Genomic DNA, 27216 nt, shown 5'->3' on the forward strand with positions numbered 1-27216 from the left:
TGACCAAGATCAAGATCTAGCGTGCCAAATCAAGCTAAAAGATTTTGTACCCTGAACAAGATTCAGATAATGTCCGAGTTATAACCTGGCATAATTTTGCAGGAAAGGAAAACCCATCAGCAAATATCCAGAGATGGATATTTAATGGGGACTGTGCAAGAGAGATTTATGAGTACCGTAGGAAATGGTAGGAAAGGATCAGCTTAGGGGGGAATGTTTCAGGGAAAGGAAGTGTGAAGCTGGCTGGCCTGAGTCCTGAAACATGTTCCTCCAACATCACTAAGATAATTTAAGTGCATTTGGTCTACCTCAGGTAAGCAGAAAACTAGAGAATGTCTTGATCTACTTTCCAGCTCCACATTTCTATGATGTATATATTCAATATCATTTGCAGTTCTATGTGATATCAATTACATGGTCAAGTTAATCTGTTGTTACACCTCTCCTCTCCTTAAAATAAGGGTGGACAGTCTTATGAGGAGAGACCCTCAGTCTGTGAGGATCATCACAAGAGCCTGGCAGTCAGTGGAATTACAGAGGCTGATACTTGCTGAATGTCTAGCACAGCTGCTAAACATAAAACAATGGTCAGATGAGCAATTTCTCTCGCCTAAAGCCATTTTTGAAGCTACTAAACTTATGCCATGGATAAAATGTCTGCATACATTATAGCTGCTTCTCTCTGCCTTTTCCAGTCACTGTCTGACCTAACTTCTCAACCAAAATAATTGCAAGCAAAACCATAACAAGTTCTCTGGGTCAATTTCTCTGCTTTCTCAGATGTTACTACATACAGACTACATCCAAGCAAAACCAAAATCAGTACAACGTGGGTATAAAATGGTATGAGTTAAAAATGGCAGCATTACACTTCTTTTTGCAGAAAAAAGCTACTCTGAAGGAACAATCAAATTGAGCATCTATCTGAAGTCTGTAATATGATACATTATTAGCAAAAAGTAAACCCGACAAGTCATAGTAAGCATGAGCTTGATCCCTACTATAAGAATACGATACCACCTTACACATTTTAAGCTTTTTGACGACAGCATTCTGTGCATATTTTGATCCAAGAATCTGTATCTGCAGGGTGAAATAAAATGACTGACAGAAATATTTATTAGCCATATAATTTCATTACAGTTCCTTTAACTATAGAATAAAGCTATCTGATTAATTAAGACAGAATAGAATTTTCTGTATTACGGTTCATTTAAACTATGCCGAGTTGCATTAAGGCATGATCTACACCCAGAGCCCCTAAAGAGAAGCGAAGAGATACAATCAGCAGAAATTACACTGGAAGTATTTAATGTAAATTGTATTATTCTGTTGCTGTTGCTGCATGCAATATTAATTATGTTTAGAAATAAGTTTTACTAAACTGCTCATAGCCCATTAAATATTAATCACAAATACAGAAATTAACCTCTGGGGCTATCATTGGCTAATTAGCCAGGGCAGAATACCGTGTTAATGTGGATATTCTGCTTTTGGTACCTGAGATGGCTTGTGCGTGTCTGTTCAATGCTGCACCGAGCCATGCAGGCATGCCTCAGCATGGCAGGCAGAAAAAGCGCTATTAGGAGAGTAACTGGTTTAAAAAGCTCTCTCTCACTGCATTTTATCATAACCTGTACATCTTTGAAAACAAAAAGAGCTCTAAATTCTACTAGGACTATTAACGTTATGTTTCCCTACCCCAGGTGTAATGTCCAAAAGAAAATATTTTAATATTAGGGAAAACTGAAATCTTCTCCAATTAGATGCCATTTTCCATTTGTGGTTCAGTACAAAGTCTGGTAAACACATAACAGAAAAATGTATTTTGTATCAGTTAAACTATACCACACTACAGCTGTACACACAAAACTCTCTTGATCTCAAGTTCAATGTTTATACACAATGCTTCTGTAGTTAAAAGAAGGAACATATCATATTTAAAACTTGAAATAAATATGTGACTTTAACACTTCAACAGCTGCTAAGACATAACAAATTTGGGGAAAATAATTTTAAAACACTTTTGATTGGTTCCAAATTTTTAAATCTGGTTATACAAAAGATGTAAGAATTTAACAGAAAATAAGAAATTGGCTATGAAATGTAAAGCATAATTTTTTCATTCACTAGGTGTAAAGGTTGGTCAGAAAATCAGTATTGTCTCAACCTTGTCATCGAGGACTTCCAGGTGGGCTATGGACTTGATCTGGCCTAAAAGTTAGGCTCACAACTTGACATGAGTTGCTGCGAGCAGCCTGCCTGAGATGCAGTTGTTTTTTTTTTTTCCCCGGGAACAGAACGGAACTGTTATGGACAAGGCCGACTCTGGCCTAACAACAAAATGTACAACATCCTTGAAACGGCGGACAGAGTGGCGCGGAGGTGCCATGGCTCATCCCTGTTGTCAAAACTGGCAGAGATAACAGTGCAGCTGCTATCAAGGAGGATGAATCACAACTGCTGTCTCAAAAACAATGATGAGAAAGTGCCCTTTAATGGAACTTTGCTAATTATAATGTACAAAAACCACAGTTCTATCCTAAGGGCCGAGAACAGGCGGAGATCCCCAAAGTAAAGGAGGAGCAAGGTTTGCTACTTGGCATAAAAGGTCAACCCCTAACAACAAGACCCCCGAAGAGCTCTTCCCACCAAGGATTGACATCGATTGTGAGGACCGGCGGGATGCTGCCTGGATCTGGTACCATAGGGACGCTTTGGACCTGCGGTAGTAGCTATTATCCTTTTCTGTCTTTCCTATCTTTACTTTTCCTTTTCACTCCCTTTCACCTATCGCATGCCGCTTTACGGGCAAAATAATAAAGTTTGTGCTGTTCGATTGAAACCAACCCCTTTCGTGTGTTCGCCGTAATTTTGCACTTCGAGATCGCACTAAAAGAACCATCACGAGTCCTGAGCGGGCTGTGACACTAGGATTCCTTGGATATCTACTGAATTACTAGGAGGTGATGCCAGCTACAGTTAGTCTTGTCTGAAATGGTAGACAATATAATCCCAAGGCAGGGGACAGTGCCCGTGAAGGGTCCAGCTGGCTGCATGTGCTGAGCCCATGCTCAACACAAACTGATAACACTGAGTTAAGATCAAAACATAATAGCAGGAAGCAAGCGAGGACACAAGTACCTTTTACCCAAGAATTTAGCAGATTCCCAGAAAATGGGAAATTTAGAGTCTAGATTCTCCTGCACAGAAGAGTGTTCAACTACTTGCAATTGCCTGAAGGGCAGAAACAAGTACCACGTACACAAGAAGTTAGACAATCACAAAGAAAAGGATGGGACCAGAGGGGAATCAGCAAAAAGCTGAGCCTTTAGTCAAGCAAGGGCTATGTTCTCTTGAGGATATGTCCTAAGCTCTGCTCCCTTCTCCTAGATGTCCATGCCTTCTGCATTAAAGAACACTTGAACAAAATGTATGAATATCATTACAGTGGGAACCAGAACCCAGGATTCATAAATACTATTGGCATCTACTGTGTAGGACTGAGTTCATGCTCTTATCTATGCTTTCTTACATTTTGCTATCAAATGACTAAATTGTCCTACACTAGCGAGAAGAATTTAATCACACCACAGAAGTTTCTCAGTTTTTTCAAAAATCATGGGAAGAGGAAGATGTCTCCTGGAGGCCCCCAGAACCACTCTTCACAGTTTGCCCTTCTCTTTATCGACCACACACAGAGCCTGAGCACCTATGGGAGCTCCAAACCATATGCCAATCACTTTCTAAATATGCATTGCAACAGCTGAGCAAAGCACTCAAGAGCAGACCATATGGCCCCAAAGCAATCTGCCCAAAATCACGTAAGAAGCCTTCAGTATAATCAAGCATAAAAGCAAGTACACATGAGCTTCTCCCTGTTTCTTTGGCTATGTTTCCTTTCTTAAAATTCTTCATGTAAATTTATCCTGACTTACAACAAAGAAAAAAATGACACTACAGTGTTCAAATTGAGCCTGAAGAATAGCCAGAATGTGGACAAAACCTACATGATTTTTTAAAAATAATAAATCCAGTTCCTTTTAAAAGGTATTTATTTGTTGCTCTTTTACAACGACAGAACATCACTATGATCTACACTATTTCTGTGGTTATTGAACTGCAAAACAGAGTATTTAGACTAGATAAAGTCTATGGAAGCATGGAAAAAAATATATTAAAAGCAGATCAGTTCTTATTTTGCATATCTGCTCTTAATGAGAGCAGTATACACTTTTGATGTATAGCAAACTCATTACCTTCTTCCATTTGTAAAAAGTTCAGTGATATTGATATAAAGAAATTCTAACATCTATATTGTTTGCAGCAAAACACTGAAAAAAATGCAAAGGAAAATCTCGCCCAAAAAGAGTATGGATTTGTTTTTTCAAGTTCCTTACAGCTTGAGAAGCAGGTTTGGTTAATATCTTCTATCTTTAAAACCCAATCCTCTGAGAAATTTTGACAGCAGGCCAAAAATTATTGAACAGAAATGTTTTATGGAGTGACCTCCAAAGCAGCCAAAGTAACAAAGCAAATATTATTCTGGCAACATCTGAGACCACCAGAGGAGCTTGAGAAAAAAAAAAGTGGTATTATCAGGGTTCAGCTCTTGCTTCCAATCATGTGGTTGAATGTCCTCCTTCTCTTTGAGAAACCATCTGAGATAAGAACCTCCTAAGACTCCCAGATGTGGGGGATGGAAAACTGGGCCTTTATTCTCAGGAGATGGTACTAATCATGCTGGCTCATCCTCAGTCTACATAACCAGCCAATCACCGTACTATGCCTGTACTAAACAAGCGCGTCAACTCAAGACCATCTCCGATCAGGTGCTGACAGCTTGTGCTCTACCAGTGAAGTCAAGCTCCGCATCTGTCAGGGAGTTTCCAGATGTTAATGGGGTTTCTTGATCATAGGAGCAGAGTGGTTCTTTCTAGCCATGAACTTTCCCCAGCTTGATAACCATATACAGGATAGCAATATAAATCCAATGAACTGTCCACACTACAAGCATCATGAAAGAAAACCAAAGTTTAGGCTGCCTATAAAAACTGTGAAAACCCAAAGTTAAATCGCTATGTTGCGTACTGAATTACTTTATCGCATGGTTAGAGATGGTGTACCTATAAAGAAATAGGCTTAGTTCTGCTTTCCATGTCTTGTAGATTTTTTTTTTTATAATATGCATTACATCTATATGTGTTGTCAATATATTCCAAACTTGGCTACCAGAAGGTATAAGAAATCAAATATTATGAAGCATATAAAAACATCTGCATTTCTCTGTCTATGAGGAAAAACATTTAGCAGGACAGTAACAGGAAATCTGAATTAAAATTAGAAGATAATTAAGAATTGCACTAGAAAAAAAAATCATATCTATATTAACCCTTCAAAACCAGACAGGCAAAATGTTGAGCAACTAAAAAAGTTAAAAGCAGGCAATGTTTAGAATAAACATACGAATGCAAATAATTTTTTTCCTTGGCTGGAATGGAAGCTCACCTCTTCATATACTTTCTTGGCATTGCTGTTATCTCCTATCAAGAGGTAACCAACACCAAGGTCATTCTTGAATGAAGTATCATCGGGAAACAGCTGAACTAATTTCTGTAGAGTAACCAGGGACCCTCTCATGCGACCTAATTTGATGCAACAAGACTTAATTACAATTGCAGACAGAGTAACAGTAGTAAGATGCTTACATGTCTAAAAAAACATAAATCAGAGCCAGGTGTTCCACTTTCACTAAAGATCAAGAAACAGAACTTGACAAAAACTCGTACAGATAGGAGTATATTGAGATGCTTGGTTGTCACCAGCGGTAGAGCAGTACAAGGAATATTTCAGGAAATCACTGTGAAAGCACATCACACAGTGTTATGGTAGCCTCTAGTGGAGAACCATTCACAGTGTAACAGTAACATCATTTAAGCTTCGGTTGCTCTTTCATACATAGATGTCAAAGTGTCTAGCAAAACTAGGTAAACACATCAACTTAAACTTTGTTTTAATGGATCAAGCAATTAAACGAGTTTCTACTGTTAAACAATAGCCCCACATATTTCCATTATGAAATTAATCATACTTATCACATGATAAGCTTATCACATGCTTAAGATTAAGTCTGTTCCTCAGCTTCCTAGATGAAGTCTTGCTGAGGAACAGCAAGCTCAAAACAAGTTTATATTATAATCCAGCCCACAGGAACAGAACTCTCTTCCCCAAAGTTCACTGTGCCTCATATTCTAATCAGCACTTCTCAAGTATCACAGAATTGATATCTAAGCTTTTCAGTGTTATCCCTGAGTTCATGTCCATTCTTCTCTATGTTTATGGAAAGTTTATTCTAGGTATGTTTGCTCCATGTATGCCATTAACTTTCTCATTACTTCCCTCAGCTTCAGTAAAAAAAAAAAAAAAAAAAAAAAAGAACATTTTCTTCTTTCTCTGTCAATAAATTTTTTTTACCACCTCTCATCATGTCTTTTTATAGCACCTAGTGCACTGTTGTCTACAGGCACTATTATCATACAAGCAATTATATATACTAGTTTCCTAGAAAAAAATTAAACAATTTAAAAATACTTTTTATGCATGTAAGATATTAGAAACACAAGTCCTACCAAAAATTCAACAGAATTGGTACTTTTAAGTCCCTAGTGATCTTTTGAAATTCTCGCTTGCACAATTTCCGTAGTTTTTACACCATCCTCAAATCTTACCAAGAAACTGCTGCCTGTCTGCTTTTCGTTTCAAGCTCTGTTTTATCAGATCTGAAGGGACATTTGGCAGACTAACCACCTCATCATAGGTGTTGATGGCTTTTTGCAGCATCTCATTACTTCTCATTTTCTCAGCCAAGTCATCTTCAGACTAGAAAGGATCACAACACCATTATTAGAACACACAGTCATTTATTAGTAAAAAATAACTTTGTTTTCTTAAAAGGCAAACTATGCAATTGTTAGCCAATGAGAATAATCTTATAACTATCTTTCATCTGTGTAATTTTGGCATAACAATAGAAAACTTATTTGGTTCTGCTTTCTGGTCAGGCAGATTAGAACGACTGTTAATTCATGTTTCCTGCAAAACGGTTTGAAAGTGTAAGTATGAGAAAATTTGCACCTTAAGCATACATTAACACAGATTTTCAGTTAACATTTGTAGAAGTGATAATTTCTGCTTTCAAAAATAAATGAAGCAATTTGTTTTAATACCATAGAAGAAGTTTAAATTGTTGCCTACAGACTATTTGTATACCAAACCTCAGACTGGCAGCAATACACAGACCAAATACACCAAACGTTTCTTTCATATTTTCTGACACAAATTTATTTACACTTTCTTAGAAAACCCGTTAGGAATTGGCTTCACTCTTGCGTATGTTGATATAATATCTGCCCTACAACTCTTTCAGAACTTAAATTTGTTCATTAAATTCAGAAGAGACCAAAGCATACACAAGATCTCTACTGTGAAGTTACAACTTCAGTGAACCCAATGGAAGCCATTAAGGATTTCACCTGTGGTATGGGATTTTCATAATTTGTTTCCACAGCTGAAAAAATAAGACTATATCTCAAATGCTGAATTTTTAAAGCATTACTTTGTATTGTTCATTCAAATGAATGCATTTTCACATGTTTAATGCATTATTCACAAATATACCTGTTTTTATTGGCTTATGTTTTTTTCTTAAGTTAATTAGCAGAGCAAGGTGTAGATGCCACAGGTGCAGCAGCTCTTACTGGTCTAAATTCAGTTCTCTATCAAACACAGACATTACTTGAAACAGCTTCACCAGTGCTAACTGCATATGCTGTGGTAAGTAGTTAATATCAGTAATCTTTTTGCACTTCTTACTTTTACTTTTTTCATTCAGTTGATCATACAAGGAGGTTTAAGATGTATCTATTCTTCTTTTCAGCCTTAAAGGAGTTAATAATTTCTGCAGAAGACTTTTTTTCATTTGGCCTAAGTGTAGCTCCAGAAATCAAATGGGGAATTGCTCAAATTTCTAAAAACTACTTCTAACTATGAAATCTTTTGCAGAATTTTTGGGAAAACAGTTGCCTTTTAAAGCTAGTAAAAGACCCAGAAAAATGAATCCCCACGTCTTATTAGAAACTGAATCTATGAAATTAGGCTGTATTGTTGGTTAGGGCTCATAGAAATGGAGAAGTACACTCCTGTGGTGAATTCTTGGCCTTCACCCTTCCCCTTCTCTGCAGTTTTGCCTTTAGTTAGTGAGGAAACACAGCAAATTTGAATGTGTTGCATTGGTAATAAATATTCATTTAAAAGTAATACAGCGTTACAATATAAATCCTAATAATAATCCATCTGTCAGTGAAGCCCATGATTTCCCCATTCCTTCAAAGAGCTTCAACTTACACATACTGGATTCAATAAATTGTTATTGGTCATGTTAACATGAGTGTTCAATAAAAAGACTTGTATGAGCCTACAAAGGCTACAGAAAATGGAAATTAATTTATAGGGGTTTTTTTAATACATTCCCAGAAAGTGCATGCTAATTATGATCTCAGATCTTGGTCTGCAGGACCTTTAAAGCATCGCTAAAGTACAAGGTTGTGACTACAAACTGTTGCAAAGGGATAAATGAAGTTGTGACACCGGGGAGAACTCTGAATGAGAAAAAGCTTCACAGCTAGCTTCAATGATCTGCCCTCCTTCCTAAAAGCAGTGAGCTAATGAGGCAGGAAGAGTATTCTCTTAGATATAATGAGTAGATTTATTAAATAGGCAAATACTAAAAGCGTCAGTTAACAGAGTAAAGTTCACCACATGTATGAACCAAAGTGGTCTCCTATCATAAGAAGACAAATAGCTCAGCAGACTGTCCCTCACGTGGAGCACTGAAGTATTTGGTCTGCTGTGTATCAAGTGCTTGTGTGACAGGTTTTTGGACAATCATGGCTTTGGTTTTAGCATGACTATTATTAACCAAGTTGTGACTTGATTGTGGCTCCAATTCAAGTGCCTCATTAATTGTATAACAGCACAATTCCCTTCTACAGTGAGGGTTTCACTTTGCTCATCTTGATTAACAGCAGTTGGAACAGTCTTTTATTACATCTAGTGCAGTGGGATTATCCTACTATTTATGAAAATACAAGGATTATTCTCTTTTGAGACATTCTAACATGGCTCAAAATATTATGAACACAGAGTTTATTTTCCAATGCTTTCTCTTTTTTTTTTTATTTTGTGCAGGGGAACATCCGAAACAACTGCTCCACAAGAAAAAAAAGCTAATTAAGCCTTCTTGCCTAAGAATTTGTGTTCTTTATCCTTTAACACTCTCTCTGTAATAACTCCAAATCCCCTTCCCTATTCCTACTAAGAAAAAACAGCATTTAGCCAAGAGCCAACTGACATGTTAATTTACCAGTTGCAGTAAACAATATGTAACAGCTAAGTACTGCCTGTTATTCCTGTACTGGGAGGTTAGTTGGGATTGATCTCTTACAATTCATCTGACAGGTTTTACGAGATCTACAGGATGTATCTTAATTTTGTGTAACTTACAACACTTCCCACTACACTAAAGTTAGCAAAAGCTCCCAAAGTAATTGGTGAAGGATAGAGGACTGAAACAGATACAATATGACAGATCACATAATTCTTGTTTTCCCTAGGAAACATCCATAAAATTATAAATGAAGTCTGACTGAGATTTAGAACTCTATTTTCAAAAAAGGTTTATTTTATCTTTTTTAACATTTATGGCTCTTTTTTTTTAGTACCTGTGCTTTCCCGTATCTTGCTCGAGGACTCTGTGGATATTGATTCACTAATGCCTCAAAGGCCCTTAGAGCTTCTTCAACTTTTCCCTGAAAAGTAGAGATATTTATCAGCAATTCTGTCTAATAAAAATGATGGAAGATGTATGACTTAATAACACATAAGTTTCCAAAACAAAAAACCAAAAACAAAACAAAAAATGCAGACCGAATCAACAGTTTTCACTCATATTTTTGTTGGGATTGCCTGCTTATTTAAGATAAATTAATTGTCACTATTTATGAAACAATATTTTCTACTTTCCATGGTTAAAATGAATAGCTTTGTTTTTACTTTACTCACTTTCCCTTTGTTGACTGGAAAAAACACTGAGACGACAATAACCAGTCTATACAAAAATATAAAGATTCTGTTGCTAATAACAAAATCCAAACCAAATGTAACAAAGAATAGAAAGGAATTTCTAGACATCTGCGGAAATTTCCTCTCTGTATACCTCATACGAGGAACAGTATCATAACTGTGGTTCTTCTAGGAGAAATACTGTAGAGATACATAGTGTATGGCTCTTTCCTCCAAATGTTTTCCATAACGATGTCCCTTAGGACACCTCACATGTGCTCTGTGTCTCTTCCCTGTCACATATAAACTTTAAATGTAACTATGGTATTCTTATGATTGATGCTGACTAGCAAGTAAGGATGGAAGTTGAGAAGAACCAGCTGCACTGGGAAATAGGAGCTAAGCACTCCTCAGCAAAATTTGGCATCTCATCTCGCTGCCACTTCCAGCTCTTACAGTTTTATAAATACAAGTGGACTATTATACACAACTGTCTTGCTGTCTTCAATTATTACTTATGTCTGATTTGTTCCTACATTTATCTTGCTTCCTACAAGCCAAGCGTGATTGTGTGCAGCTCACCAAGAGACACAGGCAGGAAAACAGTCAGCCAACTGACCCTACAGGCTTATCAAAAGTTTCTGTTACACCTTTCTCTGATCAACCAATTGTTTAAGTAACAAGAAGCATGAAAATGCTTTTCATTTTTGTATTCTAACATGTAAAGAAGGCTCCTAGAGAAGAGCAGCAGCAGTGACAGCCTGAGATTAATGGTCTCTATGTAGCAGACCTTCAGCCCCAACATAGACCTACTGCAACTCTGAGGCTGCGTAGATGGCAACGTAAAGCTAAAACTGCACAGTCTGTCTTCTGAAAACCAAGAATAATCCTACACCCACAGTGACTAAAAGGGTTTTTATTGTACTGCACTAAAACTAGTGTATCTCATTGCTCAGTCATCTCAAAGCCAGGGTCCAACAAAGACCTGCAGTTTTGCTCCATGTGCTAGGACTGTCTGCGAGGCGTATCAGAGTTTTTACAAGTTTTACATACAAAAGACTTAAGGTCTGTCATTTCTAACAGTCACATACTCTTGCTTCACTACTTAATCCCATATCTGGAAAAGGTCCCATCTCTGCAAAGGTCTGGTTTTCTGAAACACTCAAATGAAATAATAAAATTGGAAGTTATCAGAGAAGATGACTGAAGAGTTTTTGTTTATTCTTGAGTTTTTTTGTTTGTTTGTTTTTCATAGTCAAGTTACTAAATTAATCAAAATTAACTGATTGATGTTAAGGTCTTGCTGCCACTGGTGGGAAGCAGGAACATCTGCTTTGTGCTCTAAGAAGCTGTACGGAAGCAGAGACATTCACAGGACGCACACAGAATCCCAAGAGAAACAACGCCTGCTGTGAAGATTTGCACCTAATCCTCATGAAGCATATGAACATTTTCTAAGAGATCTGTATTAACACGTTTATATTATTTAAGTTCTCTGATAATAGCTGACTTCGGTACTCAAATGGACAACACTGATAAGACAGAACTAACCCTGTTCCATGTGATTAATTTAAGCAGTTTTTTGATGATAGGAATTCAACAGTTAAGGTAAGTATTTTCAAGGTTAAAAGTGAGCAAACATAAATGAATAGACATACACTTAGGACTTTAAAAAAAATCTAAGATAAACTATCCAGCAGAAATGAAACTTAAAGGACAAACATGTACTGAGTATTTAATTTCAAAAAGTTAACGTCACAGAAAGTAATCTAAAAGTCATTCTCCCTTTTCCTAAGTTAATTTTCATTTTATTCACTTCTGTCCACTGTCTATAGTCCCAAGTGAAACATTCCAAACTTACTTTTTTACGTAGTTTTTCTGCAGCATCTAGTTCAGCTTTAATTGTCTTATCAAACTTGTTTAAGAGCTTTGGCTTCTTCTTTTTAGCTAGAAGAGATTTAAAAAACACAGTTCATTACTTCTTTCATATTTCACAGAAATTGTTTGGAGTAACCAACTAGTTGGTTTAACTAGCAACTAGTACTGTGCTGGTAAAGTGCATGATTTTCAGATAAGGCAGCTTCAAAATACACCAAAAAGAAACGGATTTCTTACTTATAACAACCACAAACTCTTGTACAAAAAAAGCAATCTTCAGTCATTCACACTGAATAACTTTGCAGTCAAGTTTTTGATAAAGTATTTTTCATCTCATATAGTCAAGGATTTTTTTCCAAATGCTTCAATTCATAGAATCATAGAATGGTTTGGGTCAGAAGGGACCTTCAAAGGTCATCTAGTCCAGCCCCCTTGCAAGAAGCAGGGACATCTCCAACCAGATCAGGTTGCTCAGAGCCCCGTCCAACCTGGCCTTGAATGCTTCCAGCAATGGGGCATCCACCACCTCTCTGGGAAGCCTGTTCCAGTGTTCCACCACTCTCAGCGTAAAAAATTTCTTCCTTATGTCCAGTCTGCATCTACTTCCCTCTATTTTAAAACAATTACCCCTTGTTTTATTACAACAGGCCCTACTGAAGAGTTTTTCCCTGTCTTTCCTGTAGGCCCCCTTTAGGTACTGGAAGGCTGCTATAAGGTCTCCCCGGAGCCTTCTCTTCTCCAGGCTGAACAAGCCCAACTCCCACAGCCTGTCTCTTAGTCCTTCAACTGACATGGAACAAAGTAAACTGTTGTTTTTCCACATTTATATGGCATTATGAAAAATATAATTACCAAGACATGCTAGTAATTTCTAAAGCTGTGCCAATATATATCTACATCTTTACCTAAAGCAACTAAAAGAGTTGATAGAAATCATAGTTACTTAGGGTAGGAGGGACTCAAAGAGTCATGTAGGCCAACTTCCTGCTGAGAACAGGTTCAACGCTGAAATGTCAGGTCAAGACCTCTTTAAGTGATCAAGGTTCCACAGATTAGTAAGCTATCACACAGTAGCAGAGCAGCAGCAGCACGTAGCAAACCAGTCTTGAAGTAAATTATGTAAAGCAAATTTAAAGCCAATTGAGTAAATCGTGTCAATTTACATAGCTATTTACTTAATAGCTGTTCTTGAGCAATGCCTATTTGCTTGCATTAAGTATGCTAGATGTTAAAAAACTGCAAATACACTACTGAAGGATATGACAGCAGATAACTGCTTCTCTCCGCATTTGCTACAGCTAAACTTCGCTTTTGCACTTCATTAGAGAAAAAAACCCCTCTTTTCTGAAGCAAGTAAGGGAAATATATATTTGCTGATACAACTAACTACTAGTTACATATATCTGTAATGAGTAGCACATATTTTTGATTAAATTATGTATTACTGTTTTATTGCCCTCTGTGGACAACAAGTCATTAACAGCATGAAAAGAAATAAAATTATTATTTTCTTTGTAGAAGTTTAAACAGGGAATGCTGTAACTAGTATGTGTAAAGCTAAACCCAAACACCATGCAGCTTAACATTCCAAGACTGCTGCAATGGCTGCAGCAAGTATTTTGGATAACAAAGTACTGTAACTAGTGATGATTTATTCAGCTTCCCAAGTCCTCAGGTGCACTGTTCAGGAATGACAAGAACCACCATGTGCCACTGGAAGCTGTGTTCGTAATGCATTAAATGATACTTTCTCTCCGAGACCCTGATCCTACACAGAGCTTTAGGCAGACAAATCACTTTGCCTACTTTAAACCTCAGAGAAAGACCAATGCCTTAGCTAACGCTAAACCAACAGTAACTATATTCAAGCCTTAGAGTAGCTCATGAGTCTGAGCTGCTTCTGTATGAGATGATTTGGGGGGAGGGGAATCAAAACCAAAACCCTTGACTACCTTTGGTTCTTTCTGTGTAAGACTTTTACTGTCATGTTCAACACTGAACTCTGACAGCTCTGTTTGGAGAGGGTTTTTCTTACATTACCTTTATAAACTATCCTGCAGCATTGGTAGGCACAGTTAAATAGATGCTATTGTGTTTTAAGGGCAGGGAGAAATAGAATTTAAGCAGGATTGAAGTTATCCCACTAAATGCCATTTACTTATTCACAAAGGTCGTATGAAGCTTCAGATATAAAATATATTAAGATCCATAAAGGAAAGGTGCTAAAGAGGCAGTGCATTAGGATTATTATATCCCTGTTGATCCTTCTTATAATAGAAGTGACTATAATTTTCCAAGGCATTAGCTATCAAGAAGTTAAGAAGGAAAAAACTGTCTGACCTACAGAAGTTTACTCCTTTTTCAGGATAAACCACCAAACAGCATATTTTAATATATTGGTTCTGCTCCCCTAAACATTTCAGGTTTTCATCGTACGCTATGTTTTGAAATCAAGCATTTATACTCAAACAAACAATGATGCACTTTAAGAATGTAGTTATCATGGAACTGAACTGACCAAAGAGATGCTTCCTTCTTTTTTTCCCCCAATATAATAATATAGATAGTTTTCATGTCTTTTGTTCATTCCCCATAGGTAATACAGTAGAAATGCATTTCAATCTGTGGCCAATTCCAGACTTGCTTTGTCTTACTTTAATATTATTTATTTCATGGGAAAACAATGTCTCTACTGCATTTTCATCCAGTTAGTGAAAATAATGATTAAGGAGCACAGCACTGGCTCTGCTTCAAGTGTTCATACCCCTTGAATCCCGCAAAACTCACAGAAACAGCTCTCAATATGACAACAAGGATCCCTCCACCCCAGACCTTGACTTTACAGTGACTAACAGATATGGTCAGAAGTTTCTGACAAACATCACTGGGCCTGAAAAGATGCAAAAAGTCTGAAGGGGTTTGTGGTTTGGTTGGTTTTTGTTGTTCCCCCCCCTCCCCGTTTTGTAAAAATATGCCAGCTCAGCTTTTCAAGAAACCACTACTATTTCTAAGGACTGGCTTGCTCAGCAGTAGATGTGGATGAACCCAGAAGGATCAGCCCAAGGAGCCAATAAAAGCATGTGTCCCGGAGGAATTTTTAGGTTGGCTGAGCTCACAGCTGCTACATGAAACTGTCATTTGCTGTTAGCAGGAAAACTGAGGCATGTCAGCTCCTCTGGGTACATGATCTGGGGAACTTCCAGCTGGACATCACCTCCAAACACTTGGTTTGTTCCTGTTCTCTAAGTAGGAGGCTGTACATACAAGAAATTATGTAAACCACAATTAAAATGTAAATTCTCAGTTCTTACAGCATGAATTAAAATCTTTATCTAAGACTGGCCAGTTACACAGAAACCGTGTATTCTGTAAGAGAGGACAGCTATTTGTCAGCTTTCTAGCTTTCAGTATTCATGGAAAGACAGTGTCATTTGGTCCTCCTCAAACTCAGTAAGCACGGCAACAGTGAGGCCAGGCAAAGGAAAGAAGCTTTCCCACCCGCCAATAAACTCTCACTGCCTGTGGGACACTGTTTCCACAATTCCTTTGAGTTTACAAGGAGTTGAGACAGAAACAGCTCAGAAGAAAAAGTGAAATAAAACCTCACAAGTCTGTGGCACAAAGATATGACATCTTTACCCTCATATTTGACTTCGGTGATGTGTTGGAACAACCTTTTTGCCACCCTCCACTACAAGAAAGTATTATCTTCCCATTTTTAGTGCAATTATGTAGCAGCTCTAGACCAGCAGGAGATCAATACGAAAGGCTGGAAAGGAGCTGTTAACATAAATATTATTCAGCTGCTAGGCACCAATATAACACAGTAAACACTATATAACGAGCAATCATTTTCATCTCCCATTCTACTCCTACGTTAAAGGATTCACCAGGGAGCTTTCAGTATAACCATCAAGCATTCCTCTATATTAACCAGATAGCCTGCTATCTCCCTGCAGGGGTATTTTAATAAATTATCCACCGCCTCCTTCTAGTGTAATAATCTTTTAGCAGATGTGACTCAATATATTAAATTTAGTGCTACAAAGAAGTCAAATTATCTGTTTTCAGAGGAAAAAAAAACCCACATAATTTTTCTTCGGTGACTTACAGATTTCACCATGTAACTGAAGTAATGCATGAGCACACAACAGCTAGGGTGATTTGTAGTCCAAATCTGGTCAAGTATTAAAATGGTAATGATTCTTTTATATATCATACTATGGTCTTGCAAGAATAATACTGAGGATTTTCAATAATGGCCTTGGATGTAAGGATAGGCTTTCTATCTAGGACTGCTGTCATAGAATCGCTGAAGACTCCCTCAGAGAAAACAGTTTCCACTGTCCAAGCAGCAAGCTAGGAAGAAGTCTCTTATAAGAAACTCCATGCCAGTTCTTTCTGTTGGAGAATAAACAATGGCCAGTGACAATATGCAATCTCATGTCTCCCATCTGTATTAAGATACAGAAAGGGGGGGGGGGGGGTGGGGAATAAATAAAAAAATAAAAAAAAAATCAAACCCACAAACCAGAAGGACAATAAGGAAAATATTTTTGAAGTAGTGATGTATTAAATGCACAGTAAACTTAATAGCTTGCAATGTCATTCAATGAAAGATGATAAAATAGCTATTTTATATACCTATTTTGGCATATAAAAACTAAAATACCAAGCATATTTTATATTTTTATGTTGAAAGGCACCTTGTCATCACCAAAAGCAGTAACAGTCTTTTCCTACAAAGGACAGAGAAATACCTTTTCAAAAATAATGAATGCACTGATAGACACTCTTCAGACCACAAGAGCATCACATGAAAAGTAAAGAAAAGTAACCAAATTATTAAAGGTGATTGAATCACTTACTTTTGAAGAATAGTTTAAAAATATTTGGTCTTTTATTGGGGGTGGGGGGCAGGGGGGCCACATTTACATCTGAATAAGCAAGAACAAAAGGGAAAAAGGTAGTACTAAAGAGTATGCCGTTGGGAGAGAGGTACACATGACTGTAAAAAGTAGCTACAGAGTTGAAAAGAATAAATTATTTTCTCTATCTCCATAGTCAGGTCAAGGAATAAAAGGCTTAAAATTGCTACAGGAGAAAATTTGGCTTGAACATCTGGAACTAGTATCTCTAAGCAAGCCCAGTAGAACAGACTGCTGAGGGCAGTTGTGGAATCTTAATTACTGGAAATTCATAAGAACAGGTTGTGCAGCATCTGCCAGGAACAATGCACACAGCTGATAAGGCCTTTGGTCAACAGAATAGACAAAGCAAGCTTCAGGGTCCCACCTAGTCTTATTTTATACAACTTCTGTCATATATTGCTACACGTCAATACATTTCAGTGCCAAGTCTATAATCACAGAGGGAGCTTCCATGCTCTCATTTGTTAATTAAAGACATTCTCCCAGAAGCTCGCTGTGCCAGTCATCACTGTGACTGAGATTCCTCCTAGCCCTAGGCCAGCAACAGAATATTGAAGTTCAAAAATAAAAGGAACAGTTGCAGATTATGTGATTTGTCTAATGATCTTGCTTTTATGTTCTGCAGCTTTTACTCAACCATTAAGCTCCTATTAATTTCCTTTCTCTTTCCTTTGCCTATCATCCTCTTCCCTTCGCCTGTCATCCTCTTCTCTTTGCTTTTCGACCTTGATTCCCTACCACATTTCTTCTCTTTCATTTCTACACTTGCTCACAGTCTGTTCTTCAGTCCAGCTCTCCCTATCCCCAACTTGTTCTTAGATATCTGTCTTCTTCCACACACTTGTTTGCTCCTACTTTTCTTCAAGTGCCTTTTCCCCTAAACTCCCTTGCCCCGAATCCCTGTTACTGACTATCTACTCTACCGCTACTCTGTCTCTGCTGCACGCTCCAGAAAATGATTAGGGCTATAAGCAGTAATGAGAATAACTCAAGGAAAGATGACTGCAAGTGACAAAGCCTCTCTGCTGTCACGCAGCTACATGTGCCTCATACCGAATGGTGCTAACAGAGACCAAGTATCCCTTTGCAAAAAACACATCACCCATTCCTGCACACAGTGCAGCACTGTGGTAATCACCCGCAAATTATCACAGCCTGAGCAAGGAGCAATACAACTGCTTGGCTCAGCAGCAGTACATGATGGCTTTGCTCTTTGCTCTCTAGCTAAAAGTGCATTCATTTAATCATCAATTGAGAATGTCACCAGCACTTCTGTAATGGAGTATATGAATCCCCTCTAGCCTCCACAGAAGGTGGCTGGGGGGGGGGCAGGGGAGAGGGTCAGCTCTCCATTTCATATTTTCATGTGAAATACAAAACAATTAGCCAAGCTAAGGAAAGCCTCATTCTCCTAAAAGAGCAAACACTGCTGACCTGACTGATTAGACATCAAACCAGGCAATATTTCATTAGCCAGACTGGGTGAAAATACCAACTACTACAAGTATTCTACAATTCTGTGATTTTATTCTGATATGATACACATTCAGGAAAAAGGACACCACAAACAGCGAGCTTATTAGCTGATGTGCAACTGTGGCCAGGAAGAAATCTCACCTGGGACTAGCTCAGGCAGTTTTCCACTCATTCTTTCTGACCTTTTCTCTTTTTCCTCCATCGTTTGTTCTCAGTACTAACTATTTGCTTTCCTAAGCCTTTCTTACATTTAGGGCCTGAGAAAAACAGTGGATTGCAAGGGTAGGTTTACCTGCTGCACCAGAGCTGGCACCTTGGACCCATCCCGCACATTGATAGTGACGACTGACATCCTGGTTGGTCTAACTTGGAGGTCTGTGCAGAAGGGTGTCTTCCTCATAGGCTAAACTGTCTTGCTTTAATGTCTGGAAACTCATGCTGTAGGATTCAATAGTCAATGGAGAAGGGCAATAGCCTCCTTTGTGATGAGGAGAGTCCGTATTACACTACTAGCATGAGTATTTCTTGTTAAACATGTCTTCTAATGAAATTACTAGTTTCTCAGAAATGGCAAGACAATAATGTCACAATCTCTCTGAGGGAGCAGGGGGGAGGACACGAGGATAGAAAGACACGGCTTCCTGTCTAACAAACCACTTCATAAGTGAGGTTTAGTTCTTGTCATTAGATTATTTATTTATTTATTCATATTGTCATTATAATGTCAAGGGAGCATTTCTGGTGGCTTCCTCTATCTTGCATCTGTTACTACTGGCATACCAAACAGAAAGCAGCTAGGACTCCGGCTTTTACTTAGTTACTTCATAAGGCATAAGAATTCAAGATAGACCGCCGTCTTCACAGCCATCTCAAGGACATATGGTCTTCTGGTTTTGAATTGAGAACTTATTGGAACAATCCTGCTGCCTTGACTGTATATGTTGTGCTTACTGCTAGCAGATAGGTTTTATTTAAGTTTCAAATAAAGTTTTAAATAAAAGTTGTAACTATATAACTGTAGAGGTTGTAACTGCGTAATGATGTCTCCTTCTTTCTCTCCTACACTGACCAAAATAGACAAGTAGGGGGTGCCATCTCTAAACCTAATCTGAAATAAAAACCTCCTCATGTGACGCAGTCTCACAGTCACTCGCAGCCAAGGCTCCTCCTCCCAGTTCTCCGTCTTAAACTCTCAATATTTAAGGAAGCAATTTCCAGGGAGCACAGGCTTTGTTTTCTAAACACCCCCGTATCCCTGCTGTGACACAAATCCAGTAATAATGTTCTTGGCAACTTGTGGATAGGCCCTTTAAAACACAATACATGATCTATAGAAGTTTCCCAATGAATTTTGTGATCTTTTGTTTCCCTCCCACCCCCTCTCTCAAATACTCCAACCTTCTCAGTCCAAGTTTCAAAGTTTCAGTTATGGGCTGAAAATACACACATACATATTAGTAGACCAACTACTTTTACCTGGAATTCAAAATTTGCTCAAGTAATTGTCCTCCCCTCTCATACGAGGTCTACCTCATGACCCAAATTAGTTTTTGAAACTGTGCTACCTCTCAGTGGGAGCTTGAATGAAGATTTGATGATGACGAAAAACTCCTGTCATTGTCCTGTTGTTTAGGAAGCTCATTAGGTGAGATACAGATAGCGTAAGCGATCCACTTCTTTCATGGGCTTCTGTAAATGACAACTTAGAAGGTATAAAAACAAATAACTGCATCTAGACAATTTAAAGCCAGTAGCCCTACAATAATTAAAAGATCTTTCTAAACTGTACTGGTAGAACAGACAAAACCCCTATAATCAACTTATCTAGGGAAGTAATCAGACAATAAAAACTGAGGCATTTTAGGGACTAATAAAGCTGTGGAATCTAATTACTACAATAAATCTTTAGCTGCAGTTATTCCAGAACAATTTCGCTTGCAGTAAAAAGTACTCTACAGGGTTTTCTGTCTGACATTACTGTTGGTTGGTTAGATGTTGATCATAAGAAACAATTGTAGGAAGATAATTTTATTTTTGATGTGTATTTCCATCATTCACCTCTCCCTTTCATTGTGAAGTCTTTTGATTTCATTCAAAAGCTAGAATCAAGTAACCCTTTGACAAGATCAGAAAAAAAAATCTTCATTGACTTTCTGTACAAGAAGACACACTAATATTCTAATGTCCTATATATTTAGTTCAGCATGGTGTTATGGACTTTGAAAACTACACTTCTATTAAATACAACATTGGTCATTCTGCCCACAGCTCATACTTGATGCAGACTACAATTAAAAATATAAGTAAACCAATAGGTAGTACATATACTCTTAAAAGCAGAGCTTGCAAGGGTGGAACTCAGCCCACCTAACTTGAGGTGGCAATGCCAGAAGTGAGCTAAGCGTCTAAGCTCTTTCTACAACCAATGGAGCTCTGGTCAAGGTTCTCAATGGAGCTTAGGGGACAACTTGTCTCACCCTACAGCAAAAACCTACATTTAGCCAGAAAAATAGCACTTCAGTCTCAGTTTAGTAAATCAAGGTGAATATTGATCCTGGTATCAGAATGACACTTGCAGGGCCACTTGTGGAATGACACTGTCTTAAGTCTGGCTTACATATACCTCTGTCCCTGATACAACACAACAGAGTGCTCCAACCAAAAGGCATTTATTTTCACTTTCATGTTTTATCAGTTTTGAAAAGTGAAAATACTATTGTAATTACCTATGCTGATGTTCAGTGTATGGAAGAAAAACATTAATTGTAGCAAATTATTGTTCCAGTTTTTATATCCATTCTTCACCAGTATAAATTAATATTAAATATAAGCCCCTATAAGCCAAAGTAGAAAAATTAAGCTCCTTACTTTAACTTATATTTTGTTAGTCCTCGTGATGAAAAACAACTAAAATCACCTCATATGGAAAGACGTCTTATGGATGTGGTATATATGCCCTAGATTTTACTACCTGTGAAAGATTTTGAAGTATTATTTCTCAGATTCACCTGAAACATCCAGCCCATTTAAATTACTTGTTTAACTGTAAAGTCTGATCACATTCTTATGGAGAAGACAAAAAAAAATCCTTCACAATTCAATACAACAGAAGAAAACTTAAAAGTAATAGCACACTACAAATGAGTTCAGTTTTTGTTTCTTCAGAGGAGTTTGTTAATACAGAGGAAGTTTCAGTGAGACTTTTAATAAACTTAATGAAATATTATTAAAAACTGAAATTTACAGAATTTTTAAGGCATTTTGCTGACAAACTACTATGAAGCCTGCAGCAGTGAAAAAGGTTAATGTTGTAAGATCCACTCAAAGCTGTAAATAGCTTCTGCACAGACAGCCTTTCAAAAGCTCTATGTCCAAATATCTAAAGACAAATGCAGACTTCCACATACATCTCTGTGCACTGTCAGAACTGTAAGTAATCCCTAAACCTAAGCCATATGTGAGTTTTCAAATTCCCAGCTCCATAGACTTCTGAGTTTTCTACATGTACCAGACCAGTATTTTTCAAAAAATACATCTCTCATCAGTTTATTGCTGTATCTTATTTCGGTAATTTAAATTAACCAGTTCAATAGTACTTCAAACCACTTTCCGTAACTAGGGTATCTACAGCTAAACACTTTTATTGAAAGTGAAAACTTAAACAGTTCAAACTATGAAAACTTAAACAGCTCAACAAAATCCAACTTGTATGAAAACCACACACGCAATTTAACTATAAGGAAATTTCCAAAGAAATGCAGGGGTTTTTTTTTCCCTGTAGGCTTTAAACTTAAACAGTTCAAACTATGAAAACTTAAACAGCTCAACAAAATCCAACTTGTATGAAAACCACACACGCAATTTAACTATAAGGAAATTTCCAAAGAAATGCAGGGTTTTTTTTTTCCCTGTAGGCTTTAAAATTTTATCAATTTAACCTGGAAAACAAAACTTGCCCTTTTTCCAATTTATAGAAGTCTTGTAATCTGCAATGGCAGGACTCAGTCAAGCATTTATTTAGTTGCTCAGTGCTTACACAGCACTTAGGGTGCACAAGAAAAGTGCCTCCACTTTGTCATACTTTCAAGTTATAAAGTTGTCTTACAGTTCTGGTTGATAACACTGCATAACAGTAAATCTGTACATTTTCATCTTCTTGAACAAGCTAGTATTTTTACCTATGAATGCTTTTTACTCATACTGGGTGGCTATCATATGTAATTTTGTTCTGCTGTTCTAAAGGTCAATAAAACTAGCACATAATGGTGGCATTTTTTCTACTATCACGTATGTAAGCCCAGTGCAGTGAAGTATTTCCTGCCAAATCTATCCTTTTATAAATGGAAATGTGGATATAACTGCCTTGCTTTCCAAGTAAACTGGCTAATGGCATATTTACTTTTTAAATTTAATGCTTATATTTGACATATTTAATACTTAAATAAAATGTTTAAAGTTTGCCAGTCCTAGAAACTGATATTTAAAATACAAATACACAAAACCAAGAAACCTTACCAAAAGATTATATAAGTAGCATTGCTAAATACTCAAATATAAAATAACAGCCACATAGAAAAATGGAAACAGAGAAGGAAAAAGGAGCAGCAGACACCAGTAGAGTAACTGAATCTCTTTTCCTCTGTCTAGAAGTAGCGATGGAGCTACTTACGGCAGGCACTACTCTGTAGGCCATATCTGAGCGAGAAAGATGCAGGTACACGCCCTGACGCTTTTGTGTACTGCCAGCGGTAGAGATGCAGCTAGGGCCAGATGCAAACCTTGATCCTAATGAAGGAGGTTCTGCAAGCTTCGTGCAGTGATGCCCAGGGCTAGCACCAACGTCAGCGTAGAGAGAACAGAGTCACAGTGCTCTCAGCACCACTGACTTCACCTTACTTAGCCTAAGCCAGACAGGAACCCTTAACTGGGTAAATACGGAGTCAATGAGGACTGATTTTAGTGCCACCTGCCTCCCGAGGCTTAGCACAAACTTGCTTTTCAGGCTGGGCAGCCCAGGTTGGCTCTCACCCATGAACACCCCAGGAGCCTGGTGAAGCTGTGACCTCCAGAGTCCTAAACTAAGAGTACAATACTGACCATTTTACTCCTGAAACGGCAGAAGTTTTTAACAGCAGCCTGTGAGCACGTAAGAGGGGAATACATTGCTGTCAGCTTTGGAAAGGTCTGTGTGTTTACTCACAAAAGCAGATGCACTCTGGATGTTTAGTCAACTCCAGTTTATCTACATAGGACGAGAGCTAGGCTTCAACACTATTTAATCTGATTTAAACCAGTCCTCCCAGAAAGTACGCTTTTCAATATCAGAACAGAATGTTACTTTCAGACTTACCTTTTTCTGTTTTATCTTGTTCAGTTTCTTTTTCACTTTTCCCTAGAATATTAAAAATATAACTTAAATGACATAGATTTAGGTTAACAGTTTATGTTACGAAAGAGATACGATAAAATTACAGCTTATACTCAAAATATAATTGGACCAATAAGACTTTTTTTGTTTCATTTTTATTTTTTAAAGTAACCATGGACTGCTGTCTGAACTATAGTTACAGAAAAGGTCTTTCTCTGTAGATGCATCAAAGATTACATAACTGTTTCTGTCACAAAATATTTCATATGCTTTCTCTTTTAGATATTTGGCAGATTTCAGTGACATACACTTACAATGCAAGCTACTTTGCAAGAAAAAAAATGTTCACTAATGAAAATCTCTTGGGAACACTAGCTTAATATATACACTAGGCCTCATTTCCAGAAGTGACTTCAGCACTTGGAAGCTTTTGTCCTACTACAGCTTTTAAAATAATTTAAACCAAGCGTTTTTCAAACATCTGACTGCACAGCTAAATGTTAAATAAGCACAAGACAGCCTGTAACAAAAGACAGGCTACACACTGTACCAAAGGTGGTACTTACAGAGACAGGCTTTCCTCTCCTCTTTTTCTCCTCTCTAAACACTTTTTGATCCTGCCCTACTCTGTAACGTTCAAAGAATCTCGCCTCACAATTCTAACACTATCATTTTCCAATTTCATCCCAATAAGCTTCCAATATTTTCTCCCAATAAACAGAGCATACTACAAAGACAGGTCAGTTGGCTTTTCAGTCACAGTTATTTTCCTTTCTGACATATAGTCTTTAATGTTAATGTAATCTTATACATACAAAAAACCATTTTCTTTAATTTCTAAGTCAATTAGAGACATCTTGACAGAATACTCAAACCACAGTTTTTTAAACTGATTGCTCAGAAGCATTATATTGTGAATAAAATACATAATGTAAAAATGCTGAAAACCAGTTCTTTTTTTCATTGGGTTATTTGCACACATGAAATCAAACTATTTCACATTCTAATTTCACCCTTTACTACAGCTGACAACTACTACTACTGGACATGCAGACAGTACGACTCTGACTTTTAAATTCAGCACAAGGGAGAAAGAGTATTAACCTGATTATGATATGGCAAATTAAATAAATATGGTCACATTGAAAATCATTCATCTCTTCAATTACATCATAAAATCCAGATTGCTAACTAAATCAAAATAGATTACCAAAAGATCTATAGGGTCAGTTACATACTATGATATAACTTGGAGAAGGACTATTATTACTGTAACAGTATATTAAAGAAAGTGTAGTTCAGTAATTTCTAAAATACTGGATTTTGTTTTTATTTTTTTTGTGCATAACACACAATAAATAAAATGGTTATGTCCATCTGTATGTCATCAGGAACACTATTTTAAAAAGAGCAACAATGTAGTTCCAGTTGAGACACAAGTAATTTATATACTCATATTTCTATTATTTCTACCAGCCTCAAAGCAGACGAACAGTTCATTACGGGATAGTAAATCATGACACAGCATGTTACTTAGCCACCCTTTCTCCCTGAATCTTTTCCATTATCAGCAACACTCATATTCTCACCTGACCTCTGCTCTCTAATTCCCTCTGTGTCACTCAGTGACCGTCTCCCACTCATCTTGGATATCCATGTTATTTCTGCAACTTCTTTTCCATCACAGGAAGAACAAGGTATGAACTCATCACTCTAAAACCTGCTCCTATCTCCCATTTCTTGTCCAGCTTCACATTTCTTTATTACTGAGGCTTATGCAACATACAACCTACAGTTCTCTATATCCATTTATGTACTAGGATCAAGTCTCCAAATTCTCTCTCAAGACTTTTTCCTACCTGTATCCTGCTAAATTAGGTGCCATTGATTTCACCAAAGCCTTTCCAATGATCTTTTAACACTCCAACTTCTCCTTCTAGGTAGCTGCTTTTAAAATCCATCACAACTTGATCTTGTTAGCTCTGAAGATCTTGCTTCTCTCAGTTCTCACCACACTTAACTAAGAATTCACTTCAGCATCATATTCAGCACATACTGCTTTGTTCCCACTACACTGATTCCTAGCATCTTTCAATGATGCAAATGGTTTTAATTATGCTAGTTCTGACAAAAGTTTAAAAATTGTTTGTCTCAATGAAAGGGATATAGTAAATCTTGAGACTATTTTGTCTTAAACTTAAACCAATCACAGCTCAAAGAAAAACTTTTTCTTAGCTCTTCAAACCAAACTTTACTCAATTTCTCTGTTTCCAGCAAAAAAAATCTAGATCAAAATCACAGACAAAGCTGTTTTAACCAATCTCTACAGGCTAGGACTGCTATCACTGTGTAATGTATGCACTAGGTATTCCCAAGAAGGTTTCTACTATGAAGAATAAACTTAGTTTTCATATTACAGGATGTCTAAATATTTATGAGTGCATGTGACTGACTCAGGTCACAACTAAAATGTTATTTCAGGCCATGTAGATTTTACATGAATCCCAACCAACACTATGAATGTAAAATACAATTTGTTATTTACATATACATAATTCTTGAAACATGTAAAATTACACAATATTCAGTAAAACCACAACATTTTTCCACTATCTTTCCTATATCCAATCTTATAAATTTTCTTTACTTCTTACAAAGAATAGTGTCATGATATGATACTCTTTCAATTACCAAATGTGAAACAGCCACTTAAAATTGTAGCAAATTTTCAATATAAAAATACAACCTTAGTATGCTACCCTTATTTAAATTTTGCTTTCCTTATTGGTATTTCTTCCTGTGATTTCCAAAAAAGCAAATGAATCCAAGATTTCAGATTCACCAACATATAGCAAGAAGCAACGTAGCAATGTGAAAATATAAACAAATATGTAATATTTTGATTTTTCTTAAACTACAGTTCTTTATTCAGCTATATTTAATCATCAAAACATGGAGGTGTTTGAAAACTGAAAAGATCCTGAAAGATTTTTGTTTTCAGAGAACTGCACAGACACAACACCCTTGCTAGACTTCTGATTTAAACTATGGACCAAAACCTAGAAATTTTCTCTATGAAAGGCAGATATCATACTTCACAAACACATTCGTGTTTCTTAAAGAGTGATATCTCATCCATTTTAAGTTGCAATGAGAACTCAGGTATCATATGCAGAATTCAGGCCAAACTGGTTGCCAAATAGCTAATACTCCAAACGAAGAAACACAACACAACTGTAGAAGACACATTTCCCTCACATAATACAACCCAGAAATAAAGATTACTTCTACTTGCTATATTTCTTCCTCTTCGTAAATAATAGTTTCAAATATATTTTTAAACATTCAAAATTATTACTTTGAAAAATAATAATAGTAATTAGTGGCTGAGGTAAATATTTATCCCCACAGTTAATATCTACCACATTTTGGAAAAAAATAATG

General features: G+C 37.0%; 1 protein-coding gene across 5 annotated transcripts in view; it reads right to left on the minus strand.

Annotated features, from left to right (window-relative positions):
* ASPH (aspartate beta-hydroxylase) overlaps positions 1-27216 on the minus strand; it is a 112220-nt gene that overhangs the window by 24073 nt on the left and 60931 nt on the right. For all 5 annotated transcript variants that reach the window (XM_086740858.1, XM_086740857.1, XM_086740861.1 and 2 more), the window contains 5 exons: positions 23755-23796; positions 11981-12066; positions 9780-9866; positions 6729-6879; positions 5509-5645 (listed from right to left, as the gene is read on the minus strand). In XM_086740858.1, coding sequence (XP_086596984.1) covers positions 5509-5645; positions 6729-6879; positions 9780-9866; positions 11981-12066; positions 23755-23796 — 503 coding nt within the window. The remainder of the gene's footprint in view (positions 1-5508; positions 5646-6728; positions 6880-9779; positions 9867-11980; positions 12067-23754; positions 23797-27216) is intronic.

Source organism: Chlamydotis macqueenii, chromosome 2 (assembly GCF_036417535.1).
Source record: "Chlamydotis macqueenii isolate bChlMac1 chromosome 2, bChlMac1.mat, whole genome shotgun sequence".
Lineage (NCBI taxonomy): Eukaryota > Metazoa > Chordata > Aves > Otidiformes > Otididae > Chlamydotis > Chlamydotis macqueenii.